Here is a 22,112-nt window from a genome sequence, read left to right as displayed (position 1 = left end):
CACAAAAAAACTATTCATATGCAGAACTTTTATGTCAGTGATAGCAAATATGGAATTTAAGAATTACTTCTTTTACAAGATAAGTAATGAGATTTCTCCCTCAAATACAAACTTGGTGGCTATATTCCTGCATATATAAAATCACTTTACATGCTAATTTTATTTCAACAGTCTATACTCTTTACTAGATTTCCATAGCCCTTCAGACTATGAAAGAATTCAATTTGTACAAACTGAGAACCCAGTAGCCTTTAATAACCACACTTGTTTCTGCCCCTTAAGCTTGTATTATCTTGGGACACACTGTCACCTGCTAACTAGAAAAACATTATTTGCTTTCTCTTCCTAAAAATGCCTCTGTCATTTTATATTGACTGTTGGCTTAAAGACAGACATAAGACATCGATTATCTGTTTTACTTCCTGAGCACATATCTTCAAATGTGAATTATAATACAGAACTTTATTGCTCACTATTCAGGTCATCTCACAATGACACCAAGGACCTAACAGACTCAGACCACAGCTACAGTCACAGAGATTAGGTTTCCTTTAAACTGATGAAGAGGCTCATTTTTATATCCTGTTTCCTGCAAGTCTTGTGAACATTTGTACTGGTTTTGGCTGGGATAGAGTTAAATTTCTTAAAGGTAGTGTTGTGTTTTAGATCTGTGCTGAAAACAGTGATGATACCAGAGGTGTTCTCATTATTGTTGGGCAGTGCTTACACAGCAAGCTTTTCTGCTTCTCACACTGGCCTGGCAGTGAGTAGCCTGGGGATGCACAAGAAGTTGGCAAGTGACACAGCAGGACAGGTGACCCCAACCGAACAAAGGGATATTCCATGCCATATGACATCATGCTCAGCACTAAAAGCTAGGGGAAGAAGGAGGAAGGGGGGAATTTTAGAGTTATGGTGTTTGTCTTCCCAATTAACACTTATGCTTGAAGACACCCTGCATTCCTGGAGGTGGCTGAACACCTGCCTGCTTCTGGGAAGTAGCAGATGCCTTATTTAGCTTCGGTTGCACATGCAGCTTTTGTATTATCTAATAAACTTTATCTCAATGCACAAGTTTTTGCACTTTTACCCTTGTTATTCTCTCCCCTATCCCACTGTGGAGGGAGCGAGAGAGTGGCTGTTTGGGGGTCAGCTGCCAACTGGGGTAAAACCACAACAGCAGCACAACTCTGATATCCCCCAGCCATCCTACCTTAGGGTACTGGAGGACAGACATTACTTCACACTTCTCTGTATGGAGAAATAATGACTAATTTACCTATTATTTTTGAACAAGCTTATTTCTAACAGATGGGTGTTCCTCTGTAATTAGCAACCCCTCTGAGAAGATGACAAATAATTACAGTTAACAACTTTCTGTCTCTACTTAGTGTTGTTAAAAATAATTACTCACAATCATTACATTTAAATACTGGAGTTTACCTTAAAATTGTGAGACTGCTCTGCAGGCTTTTTTTTTTTTTATTACTATTATTACTGAAAACACTTTTTCATTACTAAGGACTACTTGTAGCTTAATTAATGAAATGTCACCCCAAATTTGCAAATAAACACCCTGACATGTTTTTAGGATTCCTTAGGTTAACTTAGGAGGGCATTAACTCTGGAACAAGTTACATAATTTAGCATTCAATCAAGGACAGCATGAAATATACTGCAAGTATGCAAACATCAAAAAGTTTCTATTAGTACAAGTGAAAAACACAGGAGCACCTTCTTGTTTTCCCACAGTCATTAAGACCATCATGCAAAGCAAACAAAGTCCATGAACTTTGCAGAACTTGTTGATTCTTCTTCTCCCTTGCAGATAAATAGATTAAAGGTCAGATTATCCCCATAACATGGCTGGGCAAATCAATACAAAGTAGAAGAGTCTACCAGCTGTTTCATTTTGAAAGACCAGAAGTTCTTCTTATAAATCACATACACTTCAAAGGCAGAAATTTCACTACTGTGCTGGGGGGAAGAATGTTATATCCTTACCACTGCTACTGCTTAACATAGCAGATATCAGTATCAGCTGCACATATATTTATGTATGGATGAATAATACTATCAAGTCCTTGAAAAGTGGTTTCATCACAAGACCTGGGCTTGATCTTACTTTGGAAGAAGTTTAAGCAAGATGTGAAATAATTAACCTAAGATCATCAGAAAGTTCGCTGCATAGCTAAGCCTATGCCCCAGATCAAGGCTTAGTTCCATCCATCACTTCGCTGCTCATATGCCCTTTGAAGAAAAACCTATGGATGTAGTTTTCAGAAACTCTCAACTCTGTTCTAAACCTTGATATTCAGAAGTGCTAAGAAATTGAGGCAGTGAAGAACTTCAAAGAATTGAAGTAGTGGTTGCTTGAAACTCCCCTAGATCTCCTGGTTATGTGTAGAGCTGAACAACTGTGCTGAGGACCCAGGTAGTTGCAGTAACCCGAGTGCTGAAACACAAATAAAATGCTATTCCTGCTGAAACTCAAACTGCTAATTCTCAATGGAGAATGTTCCTTTAAGTGATGCTACAACAAAGCAGTAGGAGCCTGGACTTAGTCATGTATATCTCCAAAGAACTGGCAATAAAAACTTAAGTTCACTTTATAGTATTAGTTCAGCATGTTTACATTTTATTATTTATTTTTATATGAATAGTTTTCTTCTCCCTCATGAAAAATACTAGGTACCTTAGGAATAAAAACACCATTAGTAAATGTACAGCTCAGTTACATTCTGAAGTACAATCCTAAACACATACATTTAGATCTAAATACACACATTTATATCAGACTCTGTCATATAAGTCTAAAATAAGATGGTTTTGTGATGGTATGTATGCTGTTAAGAAGCAACAAACCTTAGATATATAGTTATAATCACACCTAAAGGATCTTAAAGTTTATTTCAGTAAATAGATTTAAAGTAATAAAAATATTTATATTCTACAAGCAAAAGTAGGTAAAACATTTGAGGAACAGGTACAACTGCAGAAAGAAGATGGTTTTAAAATTTGGTAAAAATTTATTTCCTGGGAGAAGATAGATAATTATATGAGAGTCAGTGTAACTTTCAAACTTTTCAATTACATTGCTTCTTGGAAAACAAAAAAAACCCAAGGGTATGATGAAACTTTTTTCTGAATAGTTTAGACAATGGGAGTTAGAACATTAGAACTCTCACTTGTTAAATGAGTCAAGAGTACTTGTAGTGAAACTCAACCTTTTTTTTCCTATCAAAAGGCACAACCTATGCTAAACCTACAAAGGCAAGAAACATCTGCAGCACACATCTTGATTTTCAAAGATGCATTAAAAAAAATCTATATAGGAGTTGATGTATTTTTATTATGTCTGTGCTTGAGTATTTATATCTAAGGGTCAGACGTGATAGAAAAGTAATGAGACCATGTTGAGAAAAATGAGGTAGTCAACAAGAAAATCAACCTCATTTATAATAATATTCCTGTGATCAGCAGGTGCATAACTCTCCCAGCTATGGTCATTAACTGTATTCATTTCACACTTAACATCTACATTTGCAAACCATTTGAAAGTAAAATTACCTTCCAATTCAATTTTCAATTTTATTTTATATACTCAACTTTGATTGACTATTCTCCTCACAATGGTAACTATAGTGAGATTGCAAGAAAATGGTAGCAACTACCTAAGAGTACAGATAAACTCATCTTCTCAGATTACCTATTCACTTTGATTCTGTATGTATAATAATTTATAAACATTTGCTAATGTAAAATTCAAGGCTTAAAATGAACTTTAAAAAAAATGATGTTGGACTGTTGAAGGGATGCTTCATTTATCAGGCTCACCTGTGCTTAAAATCAAAGTGTTTCTCTCCTTATAAATGACTTAAACTAGAAGTTTACCAAACATGAAAGCAGGTATTTCAATAATGTTGCTAAGCAAAGAGCAACTCCCATACAGTTTATTATTAATGGAAGTTTCTTTGTATCCTGGTGAAAATCCAGATAGAATCCACTGGTAAAGCTCAACTAATTGATCCACCAACCAAAATATACATAATTAGTATTTTTCCACTGTCTAAAGTCTTAGAGCACAGTCATTGATTCTGTAATATCACCAGGACATCATCTAACTCCACAATAAGTTTTAGTCTGTTCATTTAATAGCATACTGTGTGCTAGATTGAAATAGACTTACTACCTGGCGAGTTAAAACTTAACGAAACAAAACATCTCTCCCATCAGTTCCAACAGATCAGAGATATATTTAAACAAAGATAAAGTGATACTGGTTAAAAGAATTACTTTCAGGGCATTTTGAAAATCACGCAGAAATATTGCAATAGAGAAAGATTCTCAATCTTGGACTGAAGTGAAAAAGGTAACTGTACAGACAAGCCAATGTTTCATCAGCCAACTAAGCTAAAGGCACTGTGCTATACTAAATTAAGACTGCCTGTAACTTGCATTTACAAAAAAGTAATTACACTAGTCATTCATTAGCAGACTCTACAACTGCAAGACAAATCCTGTGACATCAGCCTCAGAGGATACAACAGCCTGATGAAGTAAATACTCCTTTTTGTGACAGCTATTGACTTCACTGTATAAATTGTATCTAATTTGAGCTTGGCAGACTGATGAATATGCTTTGGTCTGAGAAGAAAACAATATGCTATTTCTGAAAAAAATTCTGAGAAACATTTTTGTTCATCACTGTTTTTCTGGTTTTTACATAAGTGGTAACGCTGGATAACCTGTCCATTAGCAGACCCAAAGTGATGAGCCAAAAAGCGACTAATGCATGGATAGAGAAGAGATCCCCTTCCTCCAACTCTCCCCTCCTTTCCAAAGTGATCTCCACTTCCCCTTCCATTCTTCATCAACTATTTAGCAGAGCCCTCCGCTGCTTTCATCTTTCTTCTCCTTCCCACACTGACTCCTCCTGGTCTGCAGATACAGACTGTTGCCAAATACACCCTGGAAGACTTTATCGTATCACCAGAAGGATGCACACTGGAAAATACTGGCTTATGGCATTAATTAGGATAATCAGCCCTCATCCAGATTTAGGATATTTTAAAGTCACAAGCTTCAAGACACACCATGGACAAAAATTAATTGTAAATTTATTTTGAAAGTGTCCTTTTTTATAGCTGAGTCAAGAACCTCATTTCAGGACCACTATAAATTATCTGGCCCAGAATCTGTCTCAAACCATCTCCTTTCTGGTTTGAAACTAAGGATGTTACTTGGATTATCATAACCTGTGTCTAAGCATTCCTTTTCTGACCTCAATTTACTTGTCACTGAGTATTCAGAAGAATGTAATAGTTTTAGCTAAAATTAGAATTCTAGTTTATCTTTACAGTGAAAAAGCTTTAACTCTTCTGTTCCCAGCTTCCTGAAAGATGCAACAAAATCATTCTCATCAAGGTCTCTGCCATTAGATGCCCACTGCGTTCTTCCTTTAAGAAACAGATTGATAAAATAATTAAACTCATTGGAACAGTTTGTCTCCATTTTTGCTCTGATCTCTTTTTGAAAGAGATAAGGGAATAAAAGCACATCAGGGTCAGAACAGCAAGTGAAATGGTTTTGCCTACCAATTTAAAATAAAGCAAAATACCTAACTGTTGGTGACAACATTTAGGAAAGGATTATCAACTGTACTGAGCTCATGGTGAAAGGCTGCCAATAAACACCTGACTGAAGAGAATACAAGGAATCACCTATCCTGATTTTGTCTAAATATGATTATGTGCAAGCTCTAGAACAGAAGATCAACAGTGAAAAGGTCTTTCTCCATGCCTAATGTTTTATACTGATTAATTGAACGAGCAATGAAATTATTGATATAAGAAGACTTTGATCAGTTTTTCAGCTGCAAAAGCTATGAAAGGCATAAAATGTGAGAAATTAGAAATATCTGCAGAATAAGGGTAACAGATTTAGATTTATCCTGCCTAGGGGGAAAGAAAGACTTCTTTCAGACCAAGTGGCTAATCTAACTAGCAACATAATTTTAGCTAGGACTGTGCATTTTGTTATCAGTTATAAAAAAGGATTCATGCAATTATTACATATCTGGAAGCAGGACACCCTGATCATGAGACATCTTTTTTGGGATACCTGTTTTCTAAATGACCACCCATGCTGTGTTGGTACTCCAGTGAAAGTGATGCTTGGAAAAGTTAGTAAAATATATTTACTCTTAAATGTATGAAGTAATCATCTTTACAAGTTTTGGAATTTAATATATGCTAATACTTTTAAGAATATTTCTATATTTCATTCATCCTTCACAAAAAAAAAAATTAAGGAACAAGCCTTATGCTACTTACTAAATATCAAAATTTCAAATAATCTCTACAGCTGAATCTGTTCAATAAACTTTACCTTCAACCTCTATCTAAAATCTTCAAATACTGTCAGAAGTACAGAACAGAATTAGCCTCTGTGTCCTGCTTCTAATTTTAAAAGGTTGGTTGAAAATTTCCAAGACTAACCAACATTCATATTTTTATTGTTCTGTGTCTGAAAACATGCTGGGTCTTTAGATTAACATGAATAATTCATTCTATCTGTCAGCAAAGCTAAAATGATGACTAATTACGTTAGCATGTAATTCATATAAATTCAAGCTATTATGGTGTCTATGAATAAATTAGCTATGCATGTAAAATCTAGTATGTGCTGGTTATTAAAAATTTGAAAGTAATAAACTTCTATTTACAGAAACTGAAAAAAAGGAAATATGGTACAACAGTTTATATTCTACTGTGCTGTTCACAAGCCTCGCAATAGAAATTTCTTATCAACAAGTACACCTACTTTATGAATGTGGACATTTTAAGCCCTTTCCCCCCTGCAGATTCCTCTATACATAACTAGCTAAACTTTGTCAGAAAACTTCTTAAACCTTATCAGGTATGTTCCAGAGTTTGAAACTCCAGAGAGTTCCCATTTATTCAATAAATCAGGAGCATCTCTTTCTGTTATAAATCCACTAAGCTTCTATGTATGATCAAAAATATCACTCCTCAGAGTGAAAATAAGCTACAACTGTGGTTTCAGGCCATGCTAATTCTGAGATGTCATTCCAAACAAAGTTAGGAAAATGCCAAATTTTCAAAGCTAATATGTACCAACTGTGTTTGATTATTCCCAAGCTTTCTGAAATTCTTCTCCCCAACAAAAAATACATGTGAACAAAAAGCAAACAACTGCCTTAATGCTGTTGAGTTTCCACAAGTAAAAACAAAACCAGATTTAAAATACAAAATCTTAACTTTAAATTACACACTGTAAATCCTGTACATGGAGATGAATAATTGCATGTGCCAGTACAGTCTGAAGGCTGACTAGCTGGAAAGCAGCTTTGCACAAAATGACCTGAGGGTCCGGGTGAACAAGTTGACCACGAGCCAGCAAAACACCTTTGCAGCAAAGAAAGTGAAGAGCATCCTGTACTGCATTAGGAAGAGCATTGCCAGCGGGTCCAGGGAGCTGATCCTTCCTACTCAGCCCTGGTAGGTCCACAGCTGGAGTGCTGGGTCCAGTGCTCAGCTCTGTGATATGAGAGACACAGGCACAACGGCGTGAGTCCAGCACAGGATAACGAAGATGATTAAAAGACCAGAGTATCTGAGTTAGCAGAAGAGGTTGAGGGAGCTGGGATTGTTTAGCCTTGAGAAGGTTCAAGGGTGAATCAATGGTGCATAAATGTGGTATAAATAGTAGTTCAATACGTATAAATACCTGATGGAAGGGAGTAAAGAAGGCTGAGCCAGACTCCTCAGCAGTATTTAAATGGACAAGAGGCAATGTGGACAAACTGAAATATAAGAGATTTTCTTCAAACGTGAAAATAGCAGGATCAGAAATAGGTTGCAAAATCCTGCAAGGTGACAATAGAACAGAGAAAACATCTGGATATCTACCAAACTACTTGTGCAGTCATCCAAAATCTATTTTACACAGTTTTTAGGCAGATCAATACATTGATTGTTAATGTGGCGATACTCATCTAATCATGCAGTCTAACAAAGTCTCTAAAATTCTACTTAAATTTATTCTGAAGAAAAGGCAAACCAGCTAATTTAAACAGTTGTTTGCACATTCAGTATTTATCACAGGAATCCTCATGACTGGTTGATAGCAGTAAGTTGAAAGGTTTAGCTGAGCTAATGCCAAGAGTGATAGATGGCCTTGAAGAAATTCTTGTTTGCTGATCAGATCAATCACTGAACAGAATGAAAAAAAGAGGACAAGGCTGAAACTAAATTCATATTTCCATCTCTATGCAGAATGGGAGAGGAAGAAATGTACCATAAAGCATCATGTGCAGCTATTATAAAACTTGCAAAGTGTTTCTTGCATAAAGTAGATTTGATGGCTTGGTATGCTATCAATTTCACTTGAAGCTACTCAAAGATTCAGTAGTAAGTAGTAGTCAGATTATGTAAAAAACCATTTTTAAACATTAAACTTCAGGAAGCACCAGCACAATCAATATTCTGCCCACAAACAAGCAAAAGATTCCTTTCAAAACACCTGAAGTGAAGAAAACTGAAGGGCAGTCATACAAAGCAAGAAGGACTAGTCTATGTTATTTGCTGGATTATTATGAGTCTGCTAGGATAAAATAGTCGATTCTGCAATTCTTGAAGGAGTTTATAGGTACACGAATAAGTTACACTTGATTTCTAATACAAAATTTTAGAACTAGATTTATTTTTAAAGAAGTTTTATTAACTTCTGCATACAGTTGCAGTAAGTGGGGAACAAAAGAGATTGTACTTTTAGGCATATATGTACCTTTAATTAGCTCCAGTTACCTTGAATGCATTGATGAACTTATGTTATAATCAAATCATGCTTATTCTGATAACTACTAAAGTAATTAAGCAATGAAACAGATACACTGTATTAAACATCTGGTTTTTTTGTTAAAAGTATATAGAAATGTATTAAGTGAGATTACTTCATCCACATAGACACTGAAATCACTGCACATAAGAAAAGGAGAGACAATTAGGATTTGTACCAGGCTCTCTGATAATACTAATTTGGGGTCAGGAAAGTTGAAGATAAGAGAAAAAGTAGTGAAAAATGTTTTATCTGTGTAAATATAATAAATATGTTTACATAACCTATGTACAGCGTAAATAAAAAAAACCACGTGTATTTAAATGTACCGAAGTACATACAAATAGTATAGAAATACATACTATTATAAAAGGGACATTGTAATAGTGGGAATAGGAAATAGTGAGAAAAGATGAAGAAAACAGTCTAGATATAAGCTGGAAAGAGAAAGGGCAAAGAAATGTGGGAGAGGTGGTGGAAAATTAGACCTCTCAGTTATCAAAATATCAAGTGATGAAGAGATAAAAATGAGTAGAAGAAAAGCAAAGAAGCGGTTCTTGTTAATAGGTATCGATGGTTGGCAAGTACCCCAAAGAATCAAACTCAGTACAACACTCTAGAAAAACTTTATACCTGCACCTGTCACTAAGTCTCTGCCATCTGTCTACAGAATGTCTATGAAGAACAAATCCTGTCCTTGGTTTCTGTTTACTACATGACACATGCTGTTTGCTTTGTCCATTTTGTTATACACAATTAGAAGTAAGGCAGCAATTTAAATCATAGAAGCAGAAAGGGGAACTAGAACTACATTCAGGAAGTTTACCAAAGAACAGAAAAGTCAGTGTGATTTGACACAAAAAGAAGCTCTTTGTTGCAGGAAAAAAAAAAGTTAGCTTTAAAGTTGGGTATTCTTAAGTAAGAGATACCTTATTATCTAAGCAAAAAAATGATTCAAAATAAGCTAAGAAATAAAAACAAATACATTGAAAGGAAGACATAAGAGGAAGACATATAAAGGCTGTGGTAGGAAGAGAAATTAATGAGAAAGGGAAGTTGCTTGAAAATCTACAGTTTTCTCATCTATTCAACAATTACCAACAGTTTCTTCTCACTTTAAATTAGTAAAACGTTAGTATTTTCTGCACCAAGATCTTGATGCATAGAGCTAAAGTTGTCTTTAAAACAAGTATTTTGAGCCCATAATTCCATGCTCCATGGAGGAACAAAAATATGCTCTGGTAAAGATCCGTGCTAAATAAGTTATTGTATCCTTTGAAGATTTTCTCAACATTCACATTCTAAAATCATGTTAGAAATTAAGCATGCCACAGAGGAATGTATAATGTTACAACCATGATGTAGGTTATAAATGCCCACTAACTCAAAAACCACTGAGACTAAAATAGCTGCATGGATTGTTATAAATTGACTAAAGATTTTTAATAAATATGACTCAATTCACACTAGCATGTTGTTTGTTAATATAACAAAATATTCCAAGGTGACTTGGAATATACTGTACATCAAGGTATAGAAGATAAGAATTACCCAGCAACATAAAATAGCATGCCATCCTAATTTAATGAAATAGATTATTCATGTTATAATGAATAGTTTCTGAACTATGTTATAGCTGGAATATTTTCTCAGCATCTCATTTTACCCTTTGACTTAAACCCACAAAGTTTGTTTCCCCTTACTACAGGCACAAGAGACTTCAGTCAGTCAAGAAAAGCTGACACTAGTGGGTACAGATGAATGGAAACTTAGAGAAAGACAAACAAAAATAAAATTCTTCACTGACTTGACTCAGTTTAATTGTATATCCTTCAACCCATCTTTTCTTGCAGGGTTTCTAATGGTATAATACACATTTTGTTAATCCAAATCTTAGATCTTCTACTGGCTACAAAGCTGAGCGGGCTGTGCTGGTTATGAACAGCTGGTGCCACTAGGGTGGAAATGGTGTTCAAAGACTGACAGTTGCTCAAAGTTTAAAGCTATATTAAAACATTCCACAACAAACTAATGAAAAGCGGTCTGTTTCAACTGTATCTCTCTTTCCTTACAAAACAATTATACCAATTGAGTATTCCAAATTGTTCTAGATTTTTACAACCTGCTTGCTCTTTTCTCCCCCAATTAGAATATATATTTCTTTTTTCCCTGAACAAAAAGGCCCTGGAATAGTTAATTAAAAGTCTCTTACGAATTTTCAGGAGACTCATGAGCCAATATTTTCACATTTGACAAATACACGTCCCATTTCTTCAAATTTTCTACCATCTTCATTCATGATTTTTAGAGCTTGTTCTGTCCTCAAAGGAGTGTCAGTGTTTAAAACATTCAAGAAATAATGACCTCATTAGCTTAATTACTTCTTATTGACTTGATAAGTCACCGTGCTTTAATGCAAGATCTGCCACTACAATTAATGGCTGCAATCAGACATTCACTTTAAGTATTCAAGGAAAATTTTTGCATCTTACAGTAACTCAGTGGAGAAGTCTTGTCCCAGTGGCACAAAAATCTGAAGTGTCAGAAATTGCTGTATCAGTCCCACTAGAAAAAGGAAAAAAATTAAATATATGTTCTGTATGCATACAGATGCACATTTCACCACTGAGCATTTCAATTTTGTACTATACAGATATACTATTTTGTACTACGGCAACACTATTTCCCACTGCTCACACAACATAGGAACGTGAGCAAAACCTAAAGAAAACGAATTCAAACTGCAATAAAAGTGTTGTTTTAAAAGTCCCATCTGTGGCTTTGATGGTTCTCATGAAAATAAAAGTAAACTTTTCCTTACAATTCTACATTGTGTTCCAAGAGAATGTAGACACCAAATATCCCACAGAAATTATAAAATAAATACTTTCCTACCATATTATCTCATAGTCATGTGAAACTTACTCTCAAGTTTGTGACAATGTACACCTTATTAAACAACTTCAAAAAACCTGTTGGGTAAAAATGCAATCCAGGTTATGACAACAATGCTTGACGGAGGCTTCCGATTTTCAGAAAAACTGAGGGAACAACCAGAAATCTTCCAGGATTCAGGAAGCTCCTTAAAGGAAAATTAGATAGTACAAAGCTGTCTGAATTGAACTGTATGTTCCTTTCTTAGTTATTCTGTCAAGGAAGGTATAGGCTGCTCTTCGTTGGCTCAACAAGACTCAACAACAACATGAGCTCCTTTTCTAAAGAATGCCAATTTAGAACTTCCTTCTTTTGTGGGTCAAATGACACACTAAATTTTCAAATTACATTTGTATATATATAAATGTCTTAATTTGGAAGAATATTCCAAGATTATAATACAACTGGGAGATGGTAGACCTTTCATAAGTTAAATACTTGAGGTATATACACCTCAAAAGAGGAAGACAGAATGGCAACAGATGGAAATTCGACTGTAGTACTGCAGGACTAGCTAAAGTAAATTTAAAGCTAAACTATTTTTAGCAGTGATAATCCACAACACTAATTCTCAATCCTCATTTTAAATTCTAGCAGTTTCTTGTAACATTGGCAATAAACAAATTAAAGTTGGGTTTCTCAGAAGGATACTATATTAGACATACTTATTATACTGAAGATAATAGTAAGTTTCTTTTATAGGAATCAGATTAATCTTCAAGGCCTTAGTGCATGATCAGACTATACAATTCCCTATTTATTTTTTGTGTATGTTAGGAGAAACTAATTTCTAATTATACTTCTCCTGCAGGGTATATACTAGAAGATTCCTGTTTCATTTGACCAAAATCACCATCTCAATTTTTCTTCAGAAGCAGGCAGTTAATTCTAAACCAGCTCTATCCATTACTGTAAGCCTTATAAAGTGTAATACCCTGCAGTGGAGTTTAAGGCATAAATTATGATTGGTGTATGCCCAGGAAAACAGACTGCTTTGATTCTGGTTTATTCTGGTGCAAGTAATAGCACCTGAGGAAACACTTCATATGACCCATCAAGGACTGATTACATGAATGCAGCTGAAATTTGTGTATAACTTCCTTGTACTGCTAGTGCTTACTTGGTGCATAAAAGTAAAAACACTTTAAAATATAAAATGAGAAATAGGACAGGAACCTATTTCACATTCTGTAATGCAAATAGAATTATTGACTTCAGTAAGTGCTGAACGGTGTTGGAAGTTATTTGCCAGACATCAGCCTGCAGCAGGATCAGGTGCAGAAGTGAACCTGGCCGCAGTAGGACAGCATGTATCAACAAGGATCTTCCCTACAGCACTTACTTTTAATATGGCATTTCTGTACCTTTTACTTATTTTAAACTGATCTGCTAAAAAGCTAATGAAAAACCACTTTGCTAATGCTGAATTAAGTCTAAAGTAAGGAGAAAATGTAAGTTTTACATTCCAATGTAACACTCATTTAATCATCAGAACAACATCACAGACATTTAATCCTTTGATACTTACAAGTTTGTCTAGTTTCCTTTGGTAGCTGCATTTTGTTGATTTGACTGCTTCCTTCAAGTACAAAAACAAAGCCTTTTACTTCTTTATCATATTCCTACAAAAAGAAACAACAAACATAAGCAGCCTGATATAATTTTTCTCCTCACAACCAACCACGCTACTAACATGCAAAGTTACTTTTTTTAAAAAAATAAAAATCGCAATTAGCAGACAGCACTGCAAGTATGTCAGTAGTTCAAATGTGATGGTAATAATATAATCCATAGAAATATGTCCTTTACTTGCATGTATTATGAACAAATAATGCTGACAGACAGGACTCAGGATCCATTGGGCCCAACTCAATCCTTTAGTTATCAGAATAGCAAAATTACTTTCTAAATATTTAAACTATAAAATTACACTGCAACCAACCTAGTCTGCAAGTGGGTATAAAGAACTAATTTAAATAGTCATAGTCTGTCATAATGACAGAACTGCAAGTGACAACTCCACTGTGAGGTCAAAGCCCTCATTACTTCCTAATTTTAAGCTTCATTCACATTTTTCTGTTTTATACTCCAGGTGTTACAAGTTTCTTTAAAAACTTACTTTCCATATAGCTGATGGATTGCCAAAAATCTTCCATTTTGCTCCTGGGTTCTTGCCTTGAGCACTGAATATTTCAACAAATGGGCCACCCTATGATAAAAAGGTTTAAGGATACATGATCCAAGCAAATGTTCAGCACTGAATCAACAATGGTCAAGGTGAGCACATAAGAACAATCCCTCCCCACATCAGGCTGTCACCACAGTCAGTATTACTGATCAGGCAGACAGCAGAATATTTATAACAGCTCCTAGGCTACTATAATGTAGCAATCCATACAGTCAACATTTGGCTTTACTAGAGGATCAGAACATAAAATTCCATTCCATGGAATACCATGGAATATTTTAAATTATTTTATTTATAATGTCATTCTCTAAAAAGCTAAATTATTGTTAACATTCTAAGAACATGCAGGAAATTAGTAATTTATATTTGGATATGGTTTATTTCCACAACTTAACAAATGAATTTTAGAACACTGCTAAAAAATAGGATGTTGCAGATTGGATGTTTTGTCTAATTTCATATGGAAGTGAAGTTTAGACAATTTTTCTACATACATAAAAATGTTCAGCTCTTTCTACGTATGTGAGTATGTCAGGGACATTTCCCAGTAACTTTTCTACTACCGTATTACCAGCCTGATTTGACCAGACTGAGAAGCTTACAAAAATTTACTATCTTTTCTAGGCCAAACTATGAGGCTTCGTAGTAGATTCAATCCTACTGTATCACCATAAAAAGTGATACCTCCATGAAGCATCAGAGAATTAATCCTGGAAAAAGATTATGAATGCCCCTCCCAGGTGAAAACACCTTATGCAGAGTATGTGTCCTACTGGACTATTTCACAACATTTCTATAAAAATAATGAAACGTTCCAAAACATTTCTATATCTGGACTTTTTGGCCCCTGGAATACACCGTTTTAATTGAGCTCTCAGGTGAAATGAAAGAGAATAAAAATTAATTTTGTTTCTGTTTTACCTGATAGTGATTTTTAAACATTTTCCAGCTTTCTCAGGCAAAAAAATAATTTCAGCCTCTCAATCAGTAAAGACAGACACCGCTGCAAAAAAAACCAAAACAGCTTTAGATAGGATTTGACATGAAAAAAAATTTACAATGAAACCCCAACCACATTTTAAAAGATATGAAAGTATTATGAAATACTTTTCACAAGTACCAAACATATATCAATCGCATCAGATTGCTACCACAAAGAAATTAAGATCAAAAAAATATTAATATTGATGCTGTCTTAGAAAATGTTCCCTTCATGCATCAAGTACTCAGGGCTGCCTTTCCTCGTAGTCTAGTAAAACTAGTAATTTTATCATCAGCCCTTACTTTTAACAATGAAGACTTTCTCATGCTTTAAAAATGTTTGAAACATCATTTTTAATACATATTTTTTTATTATTCTTTGTTGTTGAGTGCCCACTAGAAAACATTAGATGCCATTAAAGAGGAGCTTAACATTTAGTACAGAAAAAGAGAAACATATGGAGCAGCTGCAATAGAAACCACTCCATCTAGAGATATTTGGCAGAGACTTCTGAGAAAAAATTATCTTCTTTCACATTCAGCATTCTTTGAGGATGATTAGTGTAAGGCTCAAAACAAGCACTTAAGTTATTTGAGGGTTGCTCAAGACAATGTGAATTAAGAGTTGTCTGCAGTTAGAGAATCAGAACAGTAGAAAGTGAAGGGACTGATCCTGGAAGCCTCCCACGTCCCTCTTCAATCACACTGAGTTTCTGTAATTTCACTTGAAGTCAACAGAAAGTTAAGGGACCCTGAACATAAAAGGTAGTTGTCAGTCTCCAAAGACACGTAGAACCAGTCACAAGAGACAACATGCACCTTCACTGTGAAAAATGAAGGTGCTCGTCAACTGACAGAAACCCTTTCACAAAACTTTGTTTCTTATTTGGTATCTCTGTTTACGTTCATTGTTTTAGTTCAGGCACAGACCACTTAAAGGAATTAAATTACTTTTAATTACTGGAAAATTTTTTTATCCTTAAACCATTTTCTTAATAGATAAAAAGCAATATACTGATCAGGAGAATATAAGCATAGCTTCTCATAAAGAGCAGTTTAGCTCTCACAACCAGGAAGTGAGAAAAAGTTTAAAAATATTTAAGGAAAGATATATGACTGCGAATGAACTAAAAATTCAGTGACAACACACATGACTTCATAAACAATGCATACATTTAAAGGATTAGAGCAGCATTCTATTTTAAAAAGTAGATCATCATTCGTTTAGGAAAAAGTGATAAAATCTGTTGATGTTTAACTGCAATTATTTTAACAGCAACAATTATTTTAAGGGTTGAAGTTGTCTGGAAATGAAATACAAATGGAAAAAAAAAAAAGATCAGACATTAGAATCTTATCCCATGCTGCTGACAGGAACATTAGTTCATTTTAAACTTTTTGATTATTAGAAAACAAAATTTAGAAAACATAGCTTTTTTAAGAGGTCTATCAAAACCCATAGTTAGCATTTTGATTGTATTACTTTAATACTGCCACTGCACATCTAACACACCAGCTACATTATTCTGCATTTTAGACCGTTTTCTATACAAATTTCCTACTTCTTCAGTTGACATAACTGTTTTTTTAAGAATTACTACATTAATAGCTATATTGAACTGTTCTAGATTATAAAGTAGACATTTTAGAAATGCCTTTTAAAGAACACACTTCTAAAGCAAGTGTATTATTTCTTCCTTCTGAATATATTCACTTCACATACAAAGCAATTGCTTTGGAAATCACTGTTTATTCCTCTTTTTTTTCCTGCAGCCCTAACTTCACTATTATCTATAGCCTTTAAAACAAGCAAAACTACTCAAAATTGCATGATTCACGTCATAGTGAGAAGCAATGGCACCGTGCAACTAATCTCAGAGTGACCTGTTGTTTTGATTCACTTTGCCAGAGCTAAATGTGAAGGACCAGTAGTGAAAGAAAGGTAGAAGTCATACCCTCCCCTACAGTACATATTTACAATGACTGTATTACTGTAACTTCCATGGTCAGGCACCAGTCAGGCACATTTGTCACCAATGCAGTTTTTTTTAACCTGACATACATATGGGCTACCCAGGTTATTTATTGATTTGCAGAACATATTTTATATAGACTCAAAAAAACTGATGAACCTTGTAACTATCAAATTCATAACCAGACGGCTCTTCCTAACTTTAATGAAAGCTAAACTAGACCTAAAGTTTGTAAGCAGTTGTGTTAGGACAACTCATTCATACTACAAAGCTGATTACTGTAAACACCTCAGTGAAATGTCAGTTTGTTTCCATAAGGCAAAAATTACGGCAAGTTACACTGCAATACATTTCTGCTTATATATTGCTTACTTGTAACTTCCCAATTTCCATTAAGTTACTACAAATGAAGACCAGGAATTACTTTTGCTATTAAAACTGGTAGTGAATGACGTATCTGTCACATAATTACTGAGATAATATGAGGTGCTTTTATTATGCATCAAGTATTATTGTCTTTAGTTACAGTAACCTATGCTTAAAAATGAAGGAGAGAATGGTCTTGAAAATTGATAGTTGCAATATTTTTTTCCATTTTCATCTTTCTTCCTCCTCTGCAGAAATTCTAAAAATCAAGAGTTCTTAAAAATCAACAGCATCTAGAAATATAAGTCCTCAATTTTTTGCATATTTATCAAATAAATAGATATTTTATGTCATCTTTATAGAATGCCATAAAGTAGCAATTCTCTCATTTTTCAGTCACAGATCAAACTTATTTTTTTTATTGCCCTGAACCATGTTCTTTAGTACATCTGTCCAAATGGAAATACAGGCTTAAAGTGTCAGTCAATAACAAACCATCACAAGCATAGCTTATAAAGTTAAGCAACAATGAAAGATGCTCATCTTTGGAAGAAGAGATTCCTATCAGGATTTACCTTGTGAGGTCTTGATTTGTGCACTGACGTTGATAGTTAGTTTCACTGTATTTCCTACACTGAAAATAAAGTGGCTGCAGTCCAACAGACCCTTTAATCCTTCCATTCACACAAACCACCTAGGACCCTGCAAAAATACCTCCATCCTATGATTATCTTCCAATGTATACTTTTTCTTCAATCTAGAATGTTTCACATTCAAACATTTCAATAATACCTTGTGTTTATGTAGCCCTGCAATTCAAACAATTGGTCCCTAGTCAGTTACAAGCAAAAGAGCATTTTACAAACAGCAAATGGAAACAGACCTTCATGGTTCTCTAAATTACTCAATGCTAAGCGCTGTCCTAACTGCAAGGGAGACAGAGATGGACAGACTCACAGTCCTAAAAGCCTTCGTAGTCACGGTTAGTCTCCTGACTTAAAAGGGACAACTTAGATAATCATATAAATACATTTTTCCGGTGTTGAAAAAGCTGTGTTTATGTAAGGTTTTCTACTAAAGTGAAAAGTGTGAAGAAAAATAAAGTGAATTTGCGCCTACTGCTAATCTGCATTGAACCATGGCACAAAATACACTATTTTTGGCAGGGAACATAGGCTTAGACCCAAGACTGTTAATACATATAACTCACCATCATGGGCCCAAAGCCAGGGGTGATTTATGGTAGGCTGGGACACACCAGAGAAAGCAGTTCATCACTGATGAAGGGTTTTAGTATCTTCCAGACAAATGAATTCTACATATTGAATATTTAAAGCTGGGTTTGTAACACTGCTATATATTTTCTCAAAATACAAGTTAACATAATAAATGGGCAGAAAGACCATTAATAAACTGTACCAAGACTACCGGTGTTCCCATGTGGAAAGCAGCACAGCCAGCCTTTTCACACAACTTGCCGAATTAAGAAAAAAAAAATAAAATCAAGCTTTTCAGTTTTATAAAAAAATAAGTAAAAAAAATCAAGCATACGAGGTTTTGACAGAGGACCCACGCTGCAAGCATCAGCATCCCCACAGACCCTTTGCTCTGCACCACCCCAGAGCCGAGGCCGCTTCCCCACCCCTCCGCCGCCGCCGGGGCGGGCCTGGCCGCCCTTCCGCCCCGCTACGTCCCGTCCCGTCCCGTCCCGTCCCCACCGCTCGCCACAGAGGACCGGGGCTGCTCAGACCGGGGAGCTCGGACCCCCGCCGGGTCTCACCTGGGCGAGGTGGCTGGGGTCGAGGCCGCACCTACAGAGGGGCGGGCCCGAGGCTCGCCGTGAGGCGGGGCGAGGGGAAAGGGGCGGTAAGCGTTTAAAATGGCGGCGGGCGGGGCGTGGCTCCATCGGTCAGTCGTGACGGGCGGCCGTTACCTGTAGCCGCGCCCTCGTCTGTCAATTCGAGTTCCGTCGGCGGCGGTTCTTCAGAGGATAAGGCGGGAACTGGCCGCCGGGCCGCCCGCCGCCCTCCCTGGCCTCACTAAGTGAATAAAACTCGACCAAAGCTGGCAGAGAGGGCTGTGCTGGCCCCCTCACAGGGGGTCCCTGAGGGCACCCGAGGCAGAGGGTGGCAGTGTGAAATGTCACCGTGTCACCCAAGGCCCGTGGAGGCATTTCAAATGCAGATGTCTCCCAGATCTCAACTCCTGAAACATGTTACCCATTTACTCTTGAAGGCTTCATCATGTAAAGTGTTTTTTTTGAGAAGGATGTAGGAAGCTGTTGTGGTTTATGCTACAAGCCAGAGCAGCCACATTGATGTCCCTGCTTTTTAAGGAATTTGAATGGACTTGCAGATCTGGTATTTTTGTCAAAAAGAAGGAAATGAGAAGCCCCAGTAGTTTTAACAACCCTGTCAAAAATAAGCAAACACCTCCTGATGGCTTCAAAAACCTCTGGGAAGAAGCTCACAGGGAAGCAGTTTGATCCTGGTTTTTATTATGAGATATTAGTCAAAGATCTTTCCTTGAAGTTGTTTTTTTTTTGATCGAAGCATTTCTTCATGAAACTTTGTAGCCTTTTCACCAGAAAATAATTGAATACTTCTTTCTTCCTCAAAGTACGTCTTAATGTTTCTGCAAAGAACAATTAAGAACCCTGTAACCCATCACAGCATGATGAAATACATGAAATGAAGGTGCTGAGGCACTGATGAGTCCTGCCTTGTCTTGACCCACCATCCCCCTGCTCACCTTCCTTGCTTTTGCTCCTGAAAGGTACTGTCCTGGTTTTGCCAAGGAAGGGAATGAGTTAAATCAATTATAAGACTTATTTAGCTTTCGTATTTTACCTTGGGATTTTCAAAGAAATCACATCCAGTGTAATTTTATCATACACTGGATTACACTGATTAGAGCTCTTGGGTACTGGAGATAAGGAAAACAATAACACTAAAACTGAGCTACAGGTTATTAAATAAAAACAGTTAATAGAACAAGGACAAAAGAGAGATGATGATAGCAAAAGAAAGGTTAAAAAGCTATTGGTGAGTTCTGTAGCCAACAGAAACTACGTAGTTCATTATATGCGGTTTAACCTGAAGTCATCCTGAAATTTGTTACACATAACTGTATCTAAAAAGCCTGAATCCTTTGTGACAGAAGTTGTGCTAAGGCCTGAGGAGTTAAGAAATTCCAGTTAAATACCGAGATTCAGCTGAAGAGCCTAAAGTTATAAAGGTATATGAAGCATCCAGCTGTGAGTGTAACATGTGGAAGGAGCTACCTGACTGCTCAGGGCAAAACTGGGCAGCACAAGTCCCCTTTGCCAGCTGCTGGAGAAAACTGGTTTTAGACATACTGTGAGGGGAAAATTTTTCCTCTGTTTCTACCAGTTTTACTGAAAAAATCCCCATATCTCTTGTAGACACTATGATTCAAAAATTGCAGGTAATGTAAAACTAGCAAAGAACCTTGCATTACTGCATTTGGCCCATCTATGGCCTGAGCCCATCATACTTCCAAGGTTTGTTTTGGAATTATGGTAATGTGGGAAACTGTAAAAGTAATGATCAGACAATCATGATGTTTGTTGTTCTGACTTCTTTAAGGTTTTATTCGTAGGTCAGCTGCTATTGACACCTGAGCTGCTATTTTATGTATTTTTCTTTGGCTAGACATTTTAGGCTGCTGTACAGTGTACATTAAGTAAAGCCCTGGAAAGATATGATGAGTGTTCAGCAAGTGTTTGGGTTATAGTTTGGGGAAAACTGTCAGAACTCATACGTGTTTATCTTCTAATACAACCCTTCTATGTTCTGAACTTCTTACATGGTACAACACATTTCAGTGAAGAGACTTTTACTGTAACTTGGAGTAGGAAATTGGAACAGATGGACATCCCTTCTTCTAGTAAATGCCCTACGCCCAAGGTGTGGTTAGGTCTCCTGTCTTAAATTAAAATACCAAGATGTTACTAGTGTCATGCTGGGAACTGAATTGATTTAATTTAGGAGAGTATTCAATGTGCACTAGATATTTGATGTGTGATATTAAACCCAGCCATTTTTAAAGGACCCCCACTGGCATAGCTTGGTTTATATCCATAGGAATAGTACTGTAATTTCCTTCATCTGTTCCTGACTTATTGCACACCATTGCTCACACTTGGAGCAGCCTGCCAGTTGATATACGGCAAGCAGCCTCCCTTCCCTCCTGTGGAAAGCTCCATTTCATCTCTAATGACCATTTGCCAGTCTGTTCTGTATTGCATCGTTCTGAACTGGTTTGTTTTATGCCTTTCTAGATGGTTGGTTCACATACTCTGGAAGTCTCTTGTCTTTCTAGCTCATACTGCATTTCCTAAAATGCCGTGTTATCTTTTGAGACCAATATGAATTATGAATACTGGTTAAGCTAAGAAAGAAGATGTACAGGCATCTTATGAAATTTTCTGTAGAAACTTGTTGCCACTATTGACTTAGAGGGAAGGGAGACATTGTGTGCCTTCACTTGGTAACAGCTACCATGGAGCTGAGGCATATTTGCCCCAGTGCCAGGCTGATTGTCATTTCCTTTGAGCGTTCCTCCTCAGCCAGTGACGTTCCTAGGAACGTGTTTGCCAAGATTTACGTCATGCAGGGTAATTTAGCTGCGTGGTCACCATTGTATCCATTGCTGTTTGCAGATCTCTGAAAATTTTCCAACAGAAGGCTTCCTCCTTCAGCCACGTATGTGAACTCTGAATTTTGTCTCATTTTTATTTGTAACTTGGTCTGATACAAATACTGTTCAAATAAATAAAATAGTGG

At 36.1% G+C, this 22,112-nt stretch overlaps 1 protein-coding gene across 1 annotated transcript in view; it reads right to left on the bottom strand.

The window, feature by feature from the left end:
* The window catches only part of LOC106890719 (chromosome unknown open reading frame, human C3orf67), a 71,363-nt gene extending 52,287 nt beyond the window's left edge, over window positions 1-19,076 (bottom strand). Inside the window, exons 1-6 of the mRNA XM_014946694.1 lie at window positions 19,023-19,076; window positions 18,515-18,619; window positions 14,906-14,987; window positions 13,916-14,005; window positions 13,325-13,418; window positions 11,355-11,427 (exon numbers count right to left, since the gene is read on the bottom strand). Of these exons, the coding sequence (XP_014802180.1) occupies window positions 11,355-11,427; window positions 13,325-13,418; window positions 13,916-14,005; window positions 14,906-14,926 (278 nt within the window). The 5' untranslated portion in view covers window positions 14,927-14,987; window positions 18,515-18,619; window positions 19,023-19,076. The remainder of the gene's footprint in view (window positions 1-11,354; window positions 11,428-13,324; window positions 13,419-13,915; window positions 14,006-14,905; window positions 14,988-18,514; window positions 18,620-19,022) is intronic.
* Between the last annotated feature and the right edge of the window lie 3,036 nt (window positions 19,077-22,112).

The sequence above is a fragment of the Calidris pugnax genome, unplaced genomic scaffold (assembly GCF_001431845.1).
Source record: "Calidris pugnax isolate Ruff unplaced genomic scaffold, ASM143184v1 scaffold81, whole genome shotgun sequence".
Taxonomy (NCBI): Eukaryota; Metazoa; Chordata; class Aves; order Charadriiformes; family Scolopacidae; genus Calidris; species Calidris pugnax.
This window is presented reverse-complemented; position numbering and strand designations above follow the sequence as displayed.